The sequence below is a fragment of the Saimiri boliviensis genome, chromosome 13 (assembly GCF_048565385.1).
Source record: "Saimiri boliviensis isolate mSaiBol1 chromosome 13, mSaiBol1.pri, whole genome shotgun sequence".
Classification (NCBI taxonomy): Eukaryota; Metazoa; Chordata; class Mammalia; order Primates; family Cebidae; genus Saimiri; species Saimiri boliviensis.
The window spans coordinates 69,866,515-69,883,016 of NC_133461.1; the positions used below are offsets into that span (position 1 = coordinate 69,866,515).

Here is a 16,502-nt window from a genome sequence, read left to right on the forward strand (position 1 = left end):
ACGTGAAATGTCTAGGATAGGCAAATCTATAGAGAGAAAATAGAGCATGCTTGACAGGGGGATTAGCTGAGATATTGAATGTTGAAATTCCCAGTATGTGCCTAGGGTGTAACATGCAGTAATACAGTTTTCTCCTCCTCTGTTCTGTTGTGATTTTGGTATTTGAAGGGGTGTAGTTAGGATTTCATAATTCTGTAGTCCCCAATGGTGGTTTTTACTCTTTCTGGTGGTTTTTACCCCTTCCATTTGTTTTTACCCTTTCCTTCCTTCATCTCTCAGATTCCAAGTCCATGGTGGTGTAATTCTCTAGTTAGATGCTCTACTATCCCTGACCAGTCCTGCCTTTGTCCTTAGGCTCCCAGAAGCCATGAGCTCGGGCTTCCTGGGTTATTATGTTTAAGGTTCTATTTGGGCAGAAATTAGGCCACTTAGGTGTTTTAATGTTTGAGTCGACTGAGAAGTCCTGATTCATTGTTAACCTAATTAGTGATCAGTATTACCAACTCTAAATTCTTTAATAGAGCTAAGGCTCTTAATATTGGTAAATGTTATACTGTTTTTAAACATTACAATTTTCTCATAATTGAGGTTTTTATAGGTTATACACATGCAGGGTACGTTTATCACTGAGCCATGTGGCCAGGGTCACTGGCTGTGACTGACATTTGGAATCTAATCATAATGCGAGCTGCCACTGTGGAGCGTCTGACGCTTGTCTTGTTCTGCCCCCTGTAGCCGCCATCCTCCCACTGTTGTCAGTCTTCTGCAGCTCCCGGGCCGCTTCGAGGCCTTTGTCCTGGTACTGCTTGGCTGGCAGAGGGTTCCATAAGCACTCAAGGGAAGATGATTGCGGGTCTGTGGTTGGACCTTTCTCGTGTAGGTCTTGTACTTGACAGCTTTAGTGCTTTCTGTTAACATTTATGGTACATTTTAAGGAATATGTTATATAAAGCCTTAAGCAAAAATGTGTTTTAGATCTGGTATAGTAACAAACCCACCAGAAATGAAATTGTCCAAATTCTTTCAATTAGTGGGAAAACTAGCCAATGCAAAAGCATTTGTTCTTAAACTTTGTTCATACCAAGTCTTTGAACTGGTAATCTAGTTACCACCGCGTTTAATGATCAGTTATCTAAATTTCTCTCTGTATGTATTTTGTAGGTCTCCATCACATTTTTGCCCAGAGGTAGAGGGGATTATGCCCAGTTTTGGGATGTTGAATGCCACCCTCTTAAGGAGCCTCACATGAAACACACGTTGAGATTCCAACTCTCTGGACAAGTGAGTAGTACACTGAATTTAAGTAAATTATTGTGTGTATTTTAAAAACAGAAAGGGAAATTGACAAGAAAAATTGGTCTGAAAATGCAGAATACAGCCCCATGACCTTAATTTTCTTGTTTGTCTTTGTTAATTGGCATGTTTGAGGTCTGGGTTTGGCTGTATTGTTCATACAGCCCATGAAGCCCATGTTTGACTTAATTATGTAAGAAACTGTGTGTGTGTGCACGCACACATCAAGGGTACACATGGGCACCTAAGAGAGAAAGGAACCAGCCAGGCACAATGGTTCACGCCTATAATCCCAGCACTTTGGGAGGCCAAGGCGGGCGGATCACAAGGTCAAGAGACCGAGACCATCCTGGCCAACATGGTGAAACCCCGTCTGTACTAAATATACAAAAATTAGCTGGGCGTGGTGTCGTGTGCCTGCAGTCCCATCTACTCAGAAGGCTGAGTCGGGAGAATTGCTTGAACCCAGAAGGCAGAGGTTGCAGTGAGCCGAGTTCATACCACTGCACTCCAGCCTGGGCAATAGAGCAAGTCTCCTTCTCAAAAAAAAAGAGAGGAGGAACCCGGTAGTACAGAGTAGAGAGCTTGCAATTTAGGGGATTTAAAAATCTTAAATCTCCTTTTAAAAATTTGTAAAGGAAATGGTAAAATTCAAATAAGTAAATGTCCATATATTTTCTTAAGAGTTTTTATTTATTCTCCCTTACCCTGTGTTTTTTCTGTACAGAGCATCGAAGCAGAAAATGAGCCTGAAAACGCATGCCTTTCCTCAGATTCCCTCGTTAAAATAGATCATTTAGTTAAGCCCCAAAGACAAGCTGTGTCAGAGGCTTCTGCTCGCATACCTGAGTATGTTGCTTTTGTCATTCTTACGAATTTTTTCCCAACGTTATTGAGGAATAGAGTCTATAAAATGTTCAATGACTTTACCTAAGTTCACATATGTTACCAGCACTCTAATCAAGATACAGAATATTCTTCTTGCCCAGAAAGTTCTTACTGGTCCCTTTGCAGACAAGGTTGGTCCTGTTCTGATTTCTGTCATCATAGATTCATTTTGCTTGAACTTCATTTATACATGTATGTATGTATATACTCTTTGTGTCTGGCTTCTTTTTCTCAACATGCTATTTTTAAAAATTCATTCATGTTATTGAATGTACCTATAGTTCATTCCTTTTTATTGTTTAATATTCCATTAAATGAACATACGGTAATTTATTTTCCTGTTGACTTTTGGATGTCTTATAATTTGGTACTATTATGAATTAAGGTGCTATGAACATTACTGTATGTGCATTTCTGAAGATGACATACATTTTCATTTCTTTTGAATAAAAATACCTAATTTTATAAAAAATTTCTGGGTCACATGATAACCATGTGTTGAACTTTAAAATAAACTGCCAAATAGTTTTCCCTAAATAGTTGTACCATTTTATGTTCCCTTAAGCAGTATATGGAAGTAGATTCTTAAAAAGCTTTAAAATGTAAAACTTATACCAGCACATATACAGCTTTAATGAGAATATTATTTAGTATTCTACCTAATGAAAATATTTCTTGCAATCCTTAATTAACTAGTATTAGATCTAATTAAGTTCTTGAGGAAGATGCCCTCCCGGCCGTTATCCCTTGCTCCTCTCTCGCTTTCTCCACGTCTCCCTTCTGGAGATGTAGACTCGCCAACCCAGAGCCCACATGGGTTGGGGAGAAACAAATGGGAAATGGGGAGAAGCGACAGAGGCAGCTTGGTCTGTGAAGCCTGGGAAGGAGTTCCCTGAAAGGGGACTTGTAAGTTGAGGAGGATGAGTGGAAATGGCCTAGGCAAGGAGGGTGGGAGAAGTTCCCAGGAGAAGTTCAGTGTGAGAGGGGTGTGGCAGAGGGTGAGGTCAGAGTGGGGCCTAGGAGGTGGGAGAGCTGGGAAGCCAGGGAGTGATGCAATCATGTTTGTGTGTATACAACAATCCCCTAACTGTGGTATGACTGATAAGAAGTAGGTGAGGAGGGGCTATTTTAAAGGAGTCCAAGAGTAAATAGTGTCAAGGAATAGGAAGAGAATGGGCAGACTAGAGCTAGGAGACCCTGTGCCATGGACTGGAGAGGGTCAGCTCCCAGATACCATTCAGGAAACGTAAGTGGAGGATCAGCTTTGAAGACAAAGATCACAAGTTCATTTCTGTATTTGTGGAAACTGAAGGTGTCTGAGCTGTCCTGAGGTACCATTGTGTAGTGACTGAATAGATAGGGCTGCTGGGGGGGTGCCAAGTTAGGTGTGAGGGGGAGGTCAGGTGCCCAGAGAGTTGGGGGTGGAGGGGAGCCTGCAGAGACCCTGGGGGGTGGCCTGAGAAAGGAGAGGCAGCTGTATGGGGTCTGGGAAGCCGAGGCAAGAGCCAGTGCCTCACCAGCAAACATTGCCTGGAGGCCACACCTACGTCAGGTGCTTGGAGCAGCCTGTGTCCCTGTGATAGTGAAGGGCAGTTGAGACTGCAGCATGAAGGAACCAGGTGAAATGAACTAAGGTGAAGGGCCACCTTCATACAAACTGGGCTTCTGGCAGGTAGAGATCCCAGGCTATGAGGAGAATGAGGCCTATCCAGCATCCTCTATAAAAGGATTCCTCCTGTCCTCCTCTTCACATAAATTGGATAAGTTGCCATTACAAAACTTATTTTTGAAAATAAATTACCAGGAAAATCACAAATTAATGCAACACTACATAATTTTAATATATAAAAGTAGTTTAAGTTAATGTGGATTTCAAATTCTTAATTTTTACACTTATTCCCTAAGTAGGCAGCTTGATGTGACTGCTCGTGGTGTTTATGCCCCAGAGGATGTGTACAGGTTTCTGCCAACTAGCGTCGGGGAAACACGGACACTCAAAGTCAATCTGCGAAATAATTCTTTTATTACACACTCAGTAAGTTGGAAATATTATGGGTTTTGGAAAAATAAATGCATTCAACTCTGATAACAAACATTTTCCTGATGATTAGAAATTTGTTCTATAGACTATATTTAAGTTGTAATAATTAGCTAATTTTAAAAAATGTAATATAAAGCTAGATGCGGTGACTCACACCTGTAATTCAGGACTTTGGGCGGCCAAGGCAGGAGGATTACTTGATCCCAGGAGTTTGAGACCAACCTGAGCGATATAGTGAGACTCCATCTCTACCAAAAAAAAAAAACTAGCTGGGCATGGTGGCATGTGGCCTGTAGTCTCAGCTACTTTGGGGTGCTGAGATGAGAAGAGGATGTCTTTAGCCTGGGAGATTGAGACTGCAGTGAGCCATGATTGTGCCAGTGCACTTCAGCCAGGATGAAAGAGCAAGACCTTGGCCCCATCCCCGACAAAATGCCTTAATTCTGTATTTGAAAACAAACACTGGAAGTTCAAAATTTTGTTTTTTTATTTTAATTTTTAACTTTTTCTCTTTTTCTTCTATACTATTATACACACATGTTTTGGGAAAACCTTTACCTAAAACTAGAGTAAATTAATGTTAAAATTGTCTTAAATTTGTTTTCATTACATTAGCATTTGTTGTCCTACCTAATTTTGTGGCAATACCTAAATTTACAAAATGTATCTGTAATAAATAAATGCATGCTATGCTTATATATGCTAAAATATCGAATTTTCATAACTTTATAAAGCGTTTTTTTTTTTTTTTTTATTCCAGCTGAAGTTTTTGAGTCCCAGAGAGCCATTCTCTGTCAGACACTCCAGGTATTCTTTGAGGTAAGTTTATTTAGATCACATTGTTCTCATCAGCGATGCCAGACTTTGTCTCTTGGGAGTTGGGGCTTGTGAGGTCTCCTCTGCTGCAGCCCCTCCATATTCCTCACCAGCACCAAACAGTTTAAGCACATGTGTCTTTGCAAGTCGAAGCAGAGAAAAGGAACCTGCAGGGAGGCAGCTCCTGACTGTCCGTGGTGCACTCAGCCTTGCTGCAGTGCACAGCATTTGCACTGGTGTGACTCCTCCCACCGAGGATTTGTAGCCACATAAATCTTAGAGCTGTAATCATCTTAAGATTGACTTTTAGAGTAATTACTGTTTCAAATGTTATTTTCACTGGTATGCTGAGAGTCAAGGACTTAGATTTTCATTAATTGGGATGAAAATCTTTTTAGATTAATTGGGAAAACTTTTATTGTGGCGTTTTTCAGTTGTCATCCTTCAGACACCCCATACTGTTCTTAATCAGAGCCTGATTTTCTTGTCATCCTTGCTGATTTTCTTTTCTATATGATGCACATTTATGTTGAAATCTCAAACTGGGTTGTCATTGTTATTTAGAACTTAACAGTAGAGTTCTGTTGGGCTTAATGCTGAAGAATAATTTTAATTTCATCTTTGAATCTTTAAGTCATTTAATTATTGTAATGTCTCTCATTTTAGCATTAGAGACTATTCCAGAAACATGTTATATTCTATGAAAATTTGGGCCACTCTGCAAACATTATGGGCCTGTCATTTAATCAGTTACTAAGACCAGCAGTGCTGTACAATTGAAGCTCACTTACAGCTCTGGATACTGGAAAGATGGCTTGATTGAGGACTGTTCCTTCTACCCTACTCTTTCTTTTTATTATTTTCTCTCTTGTACTACCTCTTCCTTCTTCTGTGGACTATAAAATATTTTAATATGCTTGAGGGCTAAACCCATCCTTTCCCTCCCAGGAGACTTGACCTAAAGGCACAAACTATAGATTTTAGTTCTGCAAATTCAACAATGAATACATCTAAAAATTATCATAAACTTGATAAACTCTTTGGCCTCAGTTTCCTTATTTGTAAAATGGAGATGTCAGTGCTACTGACAGCATAGAATTGTGAGAATTATTTAAGAGACGTGGTAATAATGCCCAGACATAGCAAGCATCAGCAGGTGTTAATGTCTTCCTCATGATCATCATTAAAGCTCCCCTGTAGGTCACCTTGGCTGGCAGGATGTATCAACACTCACTCCACAATTTTGATAAAACTTCACTGTCTTATCTTAGTGTCTTCATTTAATCCCTATGACAACTACATAGAACAGAAAGGCCCAAGTTTAAAAATCAACCAAATCCAAGTTTTCCAACTTCTGAGATCTGAGCTCTCCTCTCACAGTAGTCTGTGGATCTCTCCAGTTATTCTAGGCTGCCCCAATTGATTTGAGACTAGTGATGCCGTAGCGTGCGTAATAATGGGTTGGAACTACTAAAATACATGGTAGCACAACTGCAGAGGCAATTAGTTTATTCAGAAAAAGATCATTTAAATTTCTAATTGTTATAACTATTTTTAGTAACTGAGTACCAAATAGATACTGAATAAATTATCCTGAACACTATTATTATCTAAACTCAAATTTTATCATAACTGCATTATTCATTCTGCTTCCTCAGATTGATTCACATCCCACATCTTCACCAGCTTTTTACAGGGTATATTTTTAAACGTGCTGTGAGTGGATCAATTGTATAAACTGGCATACATCTGTCACAAATTGGAAGGACTTTAGATTTTTATTTCAAGGAGCATTTCGTACCTTAAAAAATATTTTTTTAGGCCAGGCATGGTGGCTCACACCTGTAATTCAAGCACTTTGGGAAGCCAAGGTGGGCGGATCATACGAGGCCAGGAGTTTGGACCAGCCTGGCCAACATAATGAAACCCCATCTTTACTAAAACTACAAAAATTATCCAGGCATGGGGTGGGGTGCCTGTAATCCCAGCTACTTGGGAGGCTGAGGCAAGCCAAGATCACGCCATTGCACTCCAGCCTGGGCACCAAGAGTGAAACTCTGTCTCAAAAATAAATAAAATATTTTTAGAAGCTTCTAAACAAAGTTTCATTTTAAAAAATTACCTTTTTCCCTGAGTGTTGAAAATAAAAAAAAATAAATAATGTTAAAAATATTACCTTGAAGAGTCTAGTACCAACTTTAAAAAAACAATATATACATATACCTCATACTCATCTGTAGTTTTGGTAAAGAATCATTATTTAAAATAACTTGTTAAATTGCAGCTTTATGTCACTGTTCTCCATTTTATGGCTAGGTATGAGGCAGTCAAAACTTTCTTGCAGTTAAACATTCATTTTCCAACTTCCATTATTGAATACGTTGTCATTTCAAATTCTTTTTTGATGTTACATTCTTTGCTTAATTTGCCTTCACAGATTTTTTTAATGAATTGCATTTCTGCCAAAATTTGTGGGCCAATTCAGATTTGACTCTTTCCAGAGAAAGAACCTAAACCTATTTCATCACAATAGTGCTACAGATGGCATAGTCTATTTCTGATATGGAGTGTAGGGACAAGACCAACCGAGTGGAAATCAGATAAGGGGATTTTTGAAAGATGCCTAAAACATTTTTAATGAGAAACTCAAATTTTATAAATGAGATGACATTTTGCTAAGCTTCAGCTTGTTTTCTGTAAACCACTTTTGAGATATGAAATGTGTTCCTTGCTGGTCATTTAAAAGAAGACATTTTTATGGACATGAACTTGTTAATTTGCCATTCTAGTGCTTGAAATTAGAGTCATAAATTAGAGCACTGCATTCCTGTGCAGCCTGGGTCATGTTAATGGCATCTGAAAGAATCTAGAAACATGAGGAAATATTTTTAAATTAAGCAAAATTTGGACAGTTTAATTAAGTTAGCATTTAAAATAGTATCTCAAGGTGCATAGTTTGTACTCTGAACATATTTCAGCCTTTTAAAATGAAGATAAATTTGAATAAAATAATTTTATACTTTATTAGTGGCAGACACTTAAGTTATTCTGATTATAATGAATTTCCAGAAAGTCTTCATCAATTATTTTGTAAATACATAATAGTACAGATTTCAGCAGTAGCTTTAATAGCAGCAGCTCATTGTAAATTTGGTAAAGTATGAGTAAGAAAATCATGTGTAAAGCACTAATTCTGTGATCTGTTTAACCAAATGAACTAAACTCTGGGTTATAGGAAACTTTGTAAGGAAATTTTACACAAAAAAAGGTGGAAACACTGGCTCCTTTGTAACAGACAATGACCTGTGTTGACCTTGGAGAAGTAGCAGGACAGTAGAGGCAGATGCTACAGGAACCTCAATGACAGTTCTTACCACAGAACTAAAGTCATAGGCACTCATGGCATTGTGTGCTGTTATATTTGTCCCAAACATGAGACACTGTGACTTTAGACAAAGGCTCACAAAACTTAATTGCCAGATGAGAACAACAGTTAGCTTGCCTTGGCAGTGGAACAAAATCTGTGCTTTTAAAGCCCTGAGAAGCAATTCCCAGCCTTTAGTTAATCACATTTTTCATTTGTTAGATCACTGTCTGCTTTATGACATCATTAACTAAACATTTCCAAAGTAATAATAGGATTGTAGTCATCTGTAGGGTGCATGAGATAATTACTTACAAATACGCACTTTTTCCAAGGCCACCAGGAGGCCTGATGGGGCTGCTCTCTGTAAGCTCTGGCACTAGCACAGGAAAGAGGCCATGCCCTATAGGCTCTAAACTGATTGCAGCTTAAGGAGGCAGAAGAGTTCCCCCAAGAAGGTACAGGGGTTTTGCCCAGTGCAGAGGTGAGTGAACACAAATGTATGATAGGGAAAAGGAAATGTAATAGGGAAAAGGAAACATTGCTAACAGGTTTTTGTTTTTTTTTTTTTTTTTTTTTTTTTTTTGTAAAGGTTCTTTTTTTAGGGTTCTGAGTGATCATCTCTTTCTTATACTTTTTAAAAATAATTTGTTTATGTTTCTACTTAGTCCTAAAAAACATCTTTCTCTTAACCTATTGTTTTATGCACATCTAATCCCAGCCGAGGTGTTGTAGCTAATAGGTTTCATCTCAGCTGTGCCCTCATGTCCTCACACAGTGCAAGCTGCACAATCCTGGCAGACCCTGCATGTAATTTGGGAGAAAAGGACATTTCCTAGAAAAGTGACAAGCCAAGGAACAGAGTTATCATTGAGCTGTAGTGACTTTTCATCCATATGTGGGAACCAAATTTTATTACCTTTTCGAGTTTCTTTGATAATGGTGGTGCCTTGTATGTGCTAGTGTACTGGCTTTTTTTCTGTAGAAAGTATTCCTTTAAAAAAATGTTTTGGGCAGGACATGGTGGCTCACGCCCGTAATCCCAACACTTTAGGAGGCTGAGGCAGGTGGATCACCCGAGGTCAGGAGTTCAACAGCCTAGCCAACATGGTGAAACCCTGCCTCTATTAAAAATACAAAAAGTAGGCTGGGCACCGTGGCTTACGCCTGTAATCCCAGGACTTTGGGAGGCCAAGGCGGGCAGATCACAAGGTCAGGAGATCGAGACCATCCTGGCCAACATGGTGAAACCCTGTCTCTACTAAAAATACAAAAATTAGCTGGACTTGGTAGCGCACGCTTGTAGTCCCAGCTACTCAGGAGGCTGAGGCAGGAGAATCGCTTGAACCTGGTAGGTGGAGGTTGCAGTGAGCCAAGATCGTGCCACTGCACTCCAGCCTGGGTGACAGAGCGAGAATCCGTTTTTTTTGTTTTTTTTTTTGTTTTTAAAAAGGAGTGTTTTGAAAGAGGAAGTGTGGTTGCTAGATTCTGTAGGTTCCACTAAGCCCTTTCTGCATAGATGGGACCTGTGGGGAGTTGGGAGCTAAATGGGCATAACCCGATGGCCTCTCTGCTCCCTGGATGCGTTTCTGTTCTGTGTGCCTTTGCAGTCAAATCCATCATTAGCTAGAGAGAGGATCTGAACTAGACCTCCCCACTGGGCTCAGAGGACTTATCACAATACACTTGTACATTTTTAGCTGAATATAGAACAATTCTGTATTCTGTGATGAAATTTGTTAATAATGAGTTCTTCCAGAGATTTGTTTTGGGATATTTTATTATTTTTAGTAATTCATAAGTTATAAAGCCTCTTAAATAGGCAGATTGTACCATATTTATCCAAGTATTGACCTGCCAACATGAAAGAGAAAATTGTAGCTAGTGCCATGGGCCAGATTTGATTTTTTTTTTTTTAAGTATGTTATCTTTGACATGGTAAAACAAGTGTAATGGCGTTTGGGGAAAATAACCCAGACTCTAAATACAAATATATAGAGATACACATAAACACCTTTGGTCTATGTAGATATATTTAAGAACATATGTTATTTGTGTTATCAGTTATATACAGGAAAAGGGCTTTGAATACTGTAGCTGTTTTCTAAACCTCCTGCCTGATGTAGTCTTGTGCACCCAAGAGCCTACGCTGCTGGGTTTTTCAGTACAGATGCTGGAAACTGAAACGTACATCACTCTGGTTGCCAGGCTTTAAAACACACAACTCTGAGACAAGACTAAGGGGTGAAGTACCTTCCCTGTGAGCTCAAAACTTTCACTTAAAAATGGCTAAGCCTAGAGGTTGAGGACATCACATGGGCTGTATGTAATGTGTATGTAGCCTCATTCACCACTGTACTAAGCTCTTAGGACATAGTTTTAGGGACAAAACAACCTCCCTCCCCCCCCAGAATATTTTTAACTGTAGGGCACTCATTACCTGCCTCTCTATACTGTAATTTGAATGTAAAGTTTCTGGATGATTTTTGATGAGAGTTTCGGGCCAGGTGTCGTGGTTCACGCCTGTAATCCCAGTACTTTGGGAGGCCAAGGGGACGCATATCACTTTAGGCCAGGAGTTTGAGACTAGCCTGGCTGACATGGTGAAACCCCATCTCTACTAAAAATATAAAAATTAGTTGGTGCGGTGGCGGGTGCCTGTAATCTCGCTACTCGGGAGCCTGAGGCAGGAGAATCACTTGAACCCGGGAGGCAGAGGGTACAGTGAGCCAAGAACCTGCCATTGCACTCCAGCCTGGACTACAAGAGTGAAACTCTATCTCAAAAAACAAAAGTTTCATATGAATTTTACAGCAAAATCTGCACAGCCCATTAATTATAGGATTGGGACAAGTTGTTTTAATCTTTCCAGTACAGTATGCTGTCTGGACTGAGTAAAACAAGGGCATTTCCCCTTTTTTAGGTAGATAGCTTTTGCAAGCAGAATACAAAGCTGTATGTATGATAGTTTAGACCTCTTATTTCCTTTTTACATATTCATAGTTACTGGATAGCCAGGAATTTATATGTATGCAATACTGTTTTAATCCAGTTTTATATTTTTCTCTCCTTTGTGTTATTTTCTCATTAAATAATAGCATCAAAGAAAGTATAAATACATTTAAGCTGCATGTGACTTGACCAAGCTATTTCGTCAACGCCTAAGCCAGGCCCTGTGCTACCTGGGACGGGGTTGCTAGTGCTGCCACAGCATGCCCCTGTCATGTGCTTCTTTCTCTCTTTCCAGAGCCCAGCATTACATCAACATGCCTGTGCAATTCAAACCGAAGTCCACGGGCAGATTCGAAGCTTTGCTTGTCATTCAAACAGATGAAGGCAAGAGTATTGCTATTCGACTAATTGGTGAAGCTCTTGGAAAAAATTAACTGGAATACATTTTTGTGTAAAGTAAATTACATAAGTTGTATTTTGGTAACTATCTTTCTACACTACAATTATGCTTTTGTATATATATTTTGTATGATAAATTGGATGTCTGTAATTGTAAATTTTTTTGTTTTTGCAAGCTAATACTGAAGACTTGACTGAAATATCATGTATCTAGCCTACAGTATTGTACTTAACTTTTACAGGTGAGAAGAGAGTTCTGTGTTTGTATTGATTATGATATTCTGAATAAATATGGCATATATTTTAATGTGATCTATCCAGAAATTTTTCAGTGAGCATGTCTTTTTCCATGCTGTCATAAAGAAATTAGAATATCACTTTATTCTGTTAATTATTTTCAAGCTTCTCGGTGTGCTCTGTGATTTTTTTATCCTCTATCACACAGTTTCCTCTTGCTAAGAAATTCTTTCTCTGTTTCTTCTTTTAGCTAGTTTCCCAGAGTAGAAAGGACAACTTACTTTTCAAGCAGCTGGTTATTGTTTTACCGAGAAGGGAAGTCTTGATAGTCTGTGCAAACACAGCAGAGAGATTCCCACGTTGATATCTTGAGTCTTTACCTCTCCTTTGAGCTCATGTGCTGTAGGTAAAGCTAGACAGGACAGCTGGTGCAGATGAGGCAGACTCCAGAGGGGACACAGGGAGGGAGACAGCAGGCCCCGAAAACCGTTATGTGGCAGGCTTGAGATGGAGGCAGCGACATGGCTTTACCCAGGAGCAATGTGGTTATTAATTGCTCTTCTCACCATTACTAGAGAGTCACCCAGTGAAGCTTTCTGAGCCCCAGCTCTTTGCATTCAACTTTGAAGCAACAGAATCCCAGATTTTTGTAGTAGCTCAGGGATGATCACAATTGGATATTATGTGGAGTGGGAAGACCTAGGGTCTTGTAGAAAGCTGCCCGGATGACTTAAGCCAATTACAGTTGAAGAGCAGTGATTGTGAGCTTGATAGAAAAACAGATCCCTTCCTTCTTCTTCCACCTCGCTTTGCTTTTGCCAAGTAATTTTTGCTTAGAAATCAAATTTGTAAAAACTTTTTTTTCTACAAGTTAAACAGGTGGTACTTTTACTGATACTGCTTGACTTCTATTCTAGGTTTTGTACATCAAATAGGAGATGACTTCATACTTGAATTTGTATTTACTTGACTACATTCAGCCTTAAAAGTTTTAAAAGCTATTGCTTTTTAAGACTGTTCGGCATGGTCTTTTAAGTGTTTCCCAAGGTCAGTTCCTAGTGGTCATAATAGTTCCAATTTAGTGCAACTGTTACTTTGCCTTTCAGTTTATACTCAGAAGGTCCAAAAAAACGGTTAAACGACAAAACTGCAAAGGTGACTCTTTCTTTTGTTCTTATTTTGAGACAGAATCTAGCTCTGTCACCCAGGCTGGAGTGCAGTGGCACAATCTCGGCTCACTACGACTTCTTCCTGGGATTCAAGTGATTCTCCTGTCTCAGCCTCCCAAGTACCTGGGATTACAGGCACCCACACTATGCCCAGCTAATTTGTGTTTTTAGTAGAGAGATGGGGTTTCACCATGTTGGCCAGGCTGGTCTCAGACTCCTGACCTCAGGTGATCCACACCTCAGCCTCCCAAAGTGCTGGGATTACAGGCATGAGCCACTGTGCCTGGGCAAAGGTGACTCTTCTTTAAAAGTGACTTTCTCTGCTCGGATGTATAAAACATTTAAAAAAAAAAAAGTGACTTCCATGGATCTGCAGTTTGTCCTATGCCTCTGTGATTTGGAAACATAGTGCTTAGCATTTTAAGAGCAGATAGATATGAACAAATGATTTGTGCAACCAGTCGCCACTCCTAAAGCAAATGCAGATGATGCTGTCTTCGTGACAGCTGCCAACATGGAAGAGCAGTGTCCAGGCAAGATTGCAGCAGAAGCTTGGCTTTAGTGAGCCTTCCATCTGAGATCTGTCTTTGTTCTTTCCCATCCCTTCCCACATTGATACACTGAGTCTCCACCTCTCCTCTGAGCTCCTGACTTGTGTATCAAGCCGGATGTTTCTATGTAGGCAGCTCAAACTTCTGATTCCCTCCCTGCTTCATGGGCTTCTCCTTGCTTTCCTCATTCTACCTACCCATTTCCTTACCCGCAGACCCTCACATCACTCCCTCTAAAATGTGCCTGCCTCTAACAAATAGCACCAACCACAGTAGCCTGAGCTCAGTCATCTCTGAGGCCACTGTAGTTGTCCTCTCACCAGACCACCTGCTTGCTCTTAGCTCCAGAGCCCTCTCTCCACAGAGGGCAGAGTTACCTTTTGAAAGAAGTAAACCAGAGTCTACACTCCCTGCTCCTATATGAGGATAATTGCCTGCACGTGGCCTAAAGCCCAGGCTCTTCCCTGCAATCTGAAGGCCCTCACCCCCGGCCACTGCCATCCTCCCTGAGCTCCAGCTGAGTGGCATCCCTGCTCTTCCAGCCAGCTCAGTGCTGGTGTCTCAGGTTCTTCCCCAGGCTTTGGCATGGCCGGCTCCCCTTCTCAGATGCTCAGAGAACTTCCATCCAACGCAAGCTGCTCCTCCACGTATCACACCATCCTTTGTGGTATGGCCCTCATGTCTACCACATCTGTTCCTGCTTGTTTGCTCTCCCTCCCGTGGAATGTGAGCTCTGTGTGATGGGAGAACTGGCCAGCCCTGCTCACCCGCATCTTCAGCACCTGGAGAGCCTTGTGTGTCCTATAGTAGTGCAACTGACTGCCCAGCAGCTCCAGTGCATTTGCCACACTCTCCTGTTCTGGAAGGCTGTCTGCTCACCGCCCTGCTGCAGATGCCCAGCTGTTTCTCCCCACTCCCAGTAAATACCGTGTTCTCAGGAGGGCCTCTACCCTTGTCCCAAGATTTCTCACTGGTTTCTTTTTCTTTTTCTTTTTAATTGCATTTTAGGTTTTGGGGTACATGTGAAGAACATGCAAAATTGTTGCATAGGTACACACATGGCAGTGTGATTTGCTGCCTGCCTTCCCCTCAGCTATATCTGTCATTTCTCCCCATGCTATCTCTCCCCACCCCCCGTCCCTCCCCCATTTCCCCCCAACGGACCCCAGTGTGTAGTGCTCCCCTCCCCGTGTCCATGTGTTCTCATTGTTCAACACCTGCCTATGAGTGAGAACGTGCGGTGTTTGATTTTCTGTTCTTGTGTCAGTTTGCTGAGAATGATGGTTTCCAGGACATGGATGAATCTCACCGGTTTCTTACGTGTCTCCAGGACGTATTTCCTAGTAGTAAAACAGCTAAATGTTTACTGAGTGCCTCCTATGTGCCAAGCAGTGTCCTGAGTGCTCTGTGTGTGCTGTGGTACCCATTCTCAACAGCTTTATAGAGATTGGGCTTTTTATGGCAGAGGGACCTGAGAGGAGGGGAGGGACAGAGCCCTTCCTACGATCATCTCTCCACAGTGGCGTCTATGGACAGACAGACGGATTTATAGGAGGCTGGGACTGGGTCTGGTCTGGCCCACGGAGTTGATGCTTATATTACATAAATAAAATCAGGCTCAGGGGTTAAGTGATAAACTAAAAGTCACACAGCTAAAAAGTTTGAGCTGGGATTCAAACCTTGTTTTTTTTTCTGACTTGGGTATCCAATTACAGATGGTAGAAACTGTTCTTAGCATAGAGAAAATGTAATATTAGTATATGGCTGCTTTTAAAAGTTTGTGTTTGGTCGCAAAGCAACCCTAAGATCACAAGTTAATGTGTCCTGCCAGCTTAGCTTCCTGGAGTCCACAGGAGTGAGGATGCTTCTCTTGTCAAGCAGGTAAGACATTTTCCAGGCAGAACGTAAAGTTCTGTAGAGCTCAGTGATGATGAATGTGCCTCATTACTGATCTAATGAGTCCAGAAACGAGACTCTGTACGAGGGCATTTCTTTTTAGTCTTCAATAAAACTGAGGTTGGGATGATTTTATATATACAATACTTGGATTTTTTTTTGGCACACATTCCTGGGCAGAATTACATTGGGCTATTTCTCACAATTGTGAACTTGTTCTCTTTGCTGTTTCTTAACATTTCCCATCTTCAATTCAGCATTAATTTTTCTAAATTTTGATATTTCACATATTATTTTATAAAAAGTTGATGAAAGTCTTGCTCTAAAGCGAAAAACTATTTTCCCAGCCTCTTCCTGAATTAGACTTTTTAAAAATATCTTTTCCATTAATGAAAACCCACTTGTCAGTTCTCTTAAAGGTACATTTCCTGGCCACTGCACATTTTTGATACCCACCTTAGTTAGGATGTGTGGGTTTTATATTGTTCCTTCCTAAACTCTCAGAGCAGATTCACTTGGTGTCTGATTAATCATACTCTTTAACTTTTAGGCTAGTGTTTAGGCTTGCTAGTTGCCTTTTATTGAATTTCAAAATGCCACTTTGCAAACCCCACAAACACAGGCCCAGCTTCTCGTCAGTTCGCTGTCTGGTGTCACTGCCATACACACTTGGGACTCCTTGCTCCACACCTCCTTCTAGGTCCAAAAATCCCACAGGACCACTTTTGGGGAAATTGTTTAACATCAATTTATTTTTCTTTAAAATAAGGATTAGTTTGTTGTTTTGCATTTTTATACTGTTTCTTGTATTACCTGAGCATGGATAGGAAAATGAGCAGATAACTTTAAAAATGTTCAGAGCAATGCCATTCTAAAAATAATTCCTTTGTAAAAAG

General features: G+C 40.5%; 1 protein-coding gene across 7 annotated transcripts in view; it reads left to right on the forward strand.

Annotated features, from left to right (window-relative positions):
• The window catches only part of CEP192 (centrosomal protein 192), a 135,786-nt gene extending 123,721 nt beyond the window's left edge, over nucleotides 1-12,065 (forward strand). For 5 of the 7 annotated variants that reach the window (XM_074383792.1, XM_074383788.1, XM_074383791.1 and 2 more), the window contains 5 exons: nucleotides 1,162-1,281; nucleotides 2,021-2,142; nucleotides 4,087-4,216; nucleotides 4,983-5,041; nucleotides 11,650-12,065. In XM_074383792.1, the coding sequence (XP_074239893.1) occupies nucleotides 1,162-1,281; nucleotides 2,021-2,142; nucleotides 4,087-4,216; nucleotides 4,983-5,041; nucleotides 11,650-11,788 (570 nt within the window). In that variant the 3' untranslated portion in view covers nucleotides 11,789-12,065. The remainder of the gene's footprint in view (nucleotides 1-1,161; nucleotides 1,282-2,020; nucleotides 2,143-4,086; nucleotides 4,217-4,982; nucleotides 5,042-11,649) is intronic. The other 2 variants (XM_074383789.1, XM_039463806.2) reach the window with 1 other exon arrangement.
• Nucleotides 12,066-16,502: the final 4,437 nt, after the last annotated feature.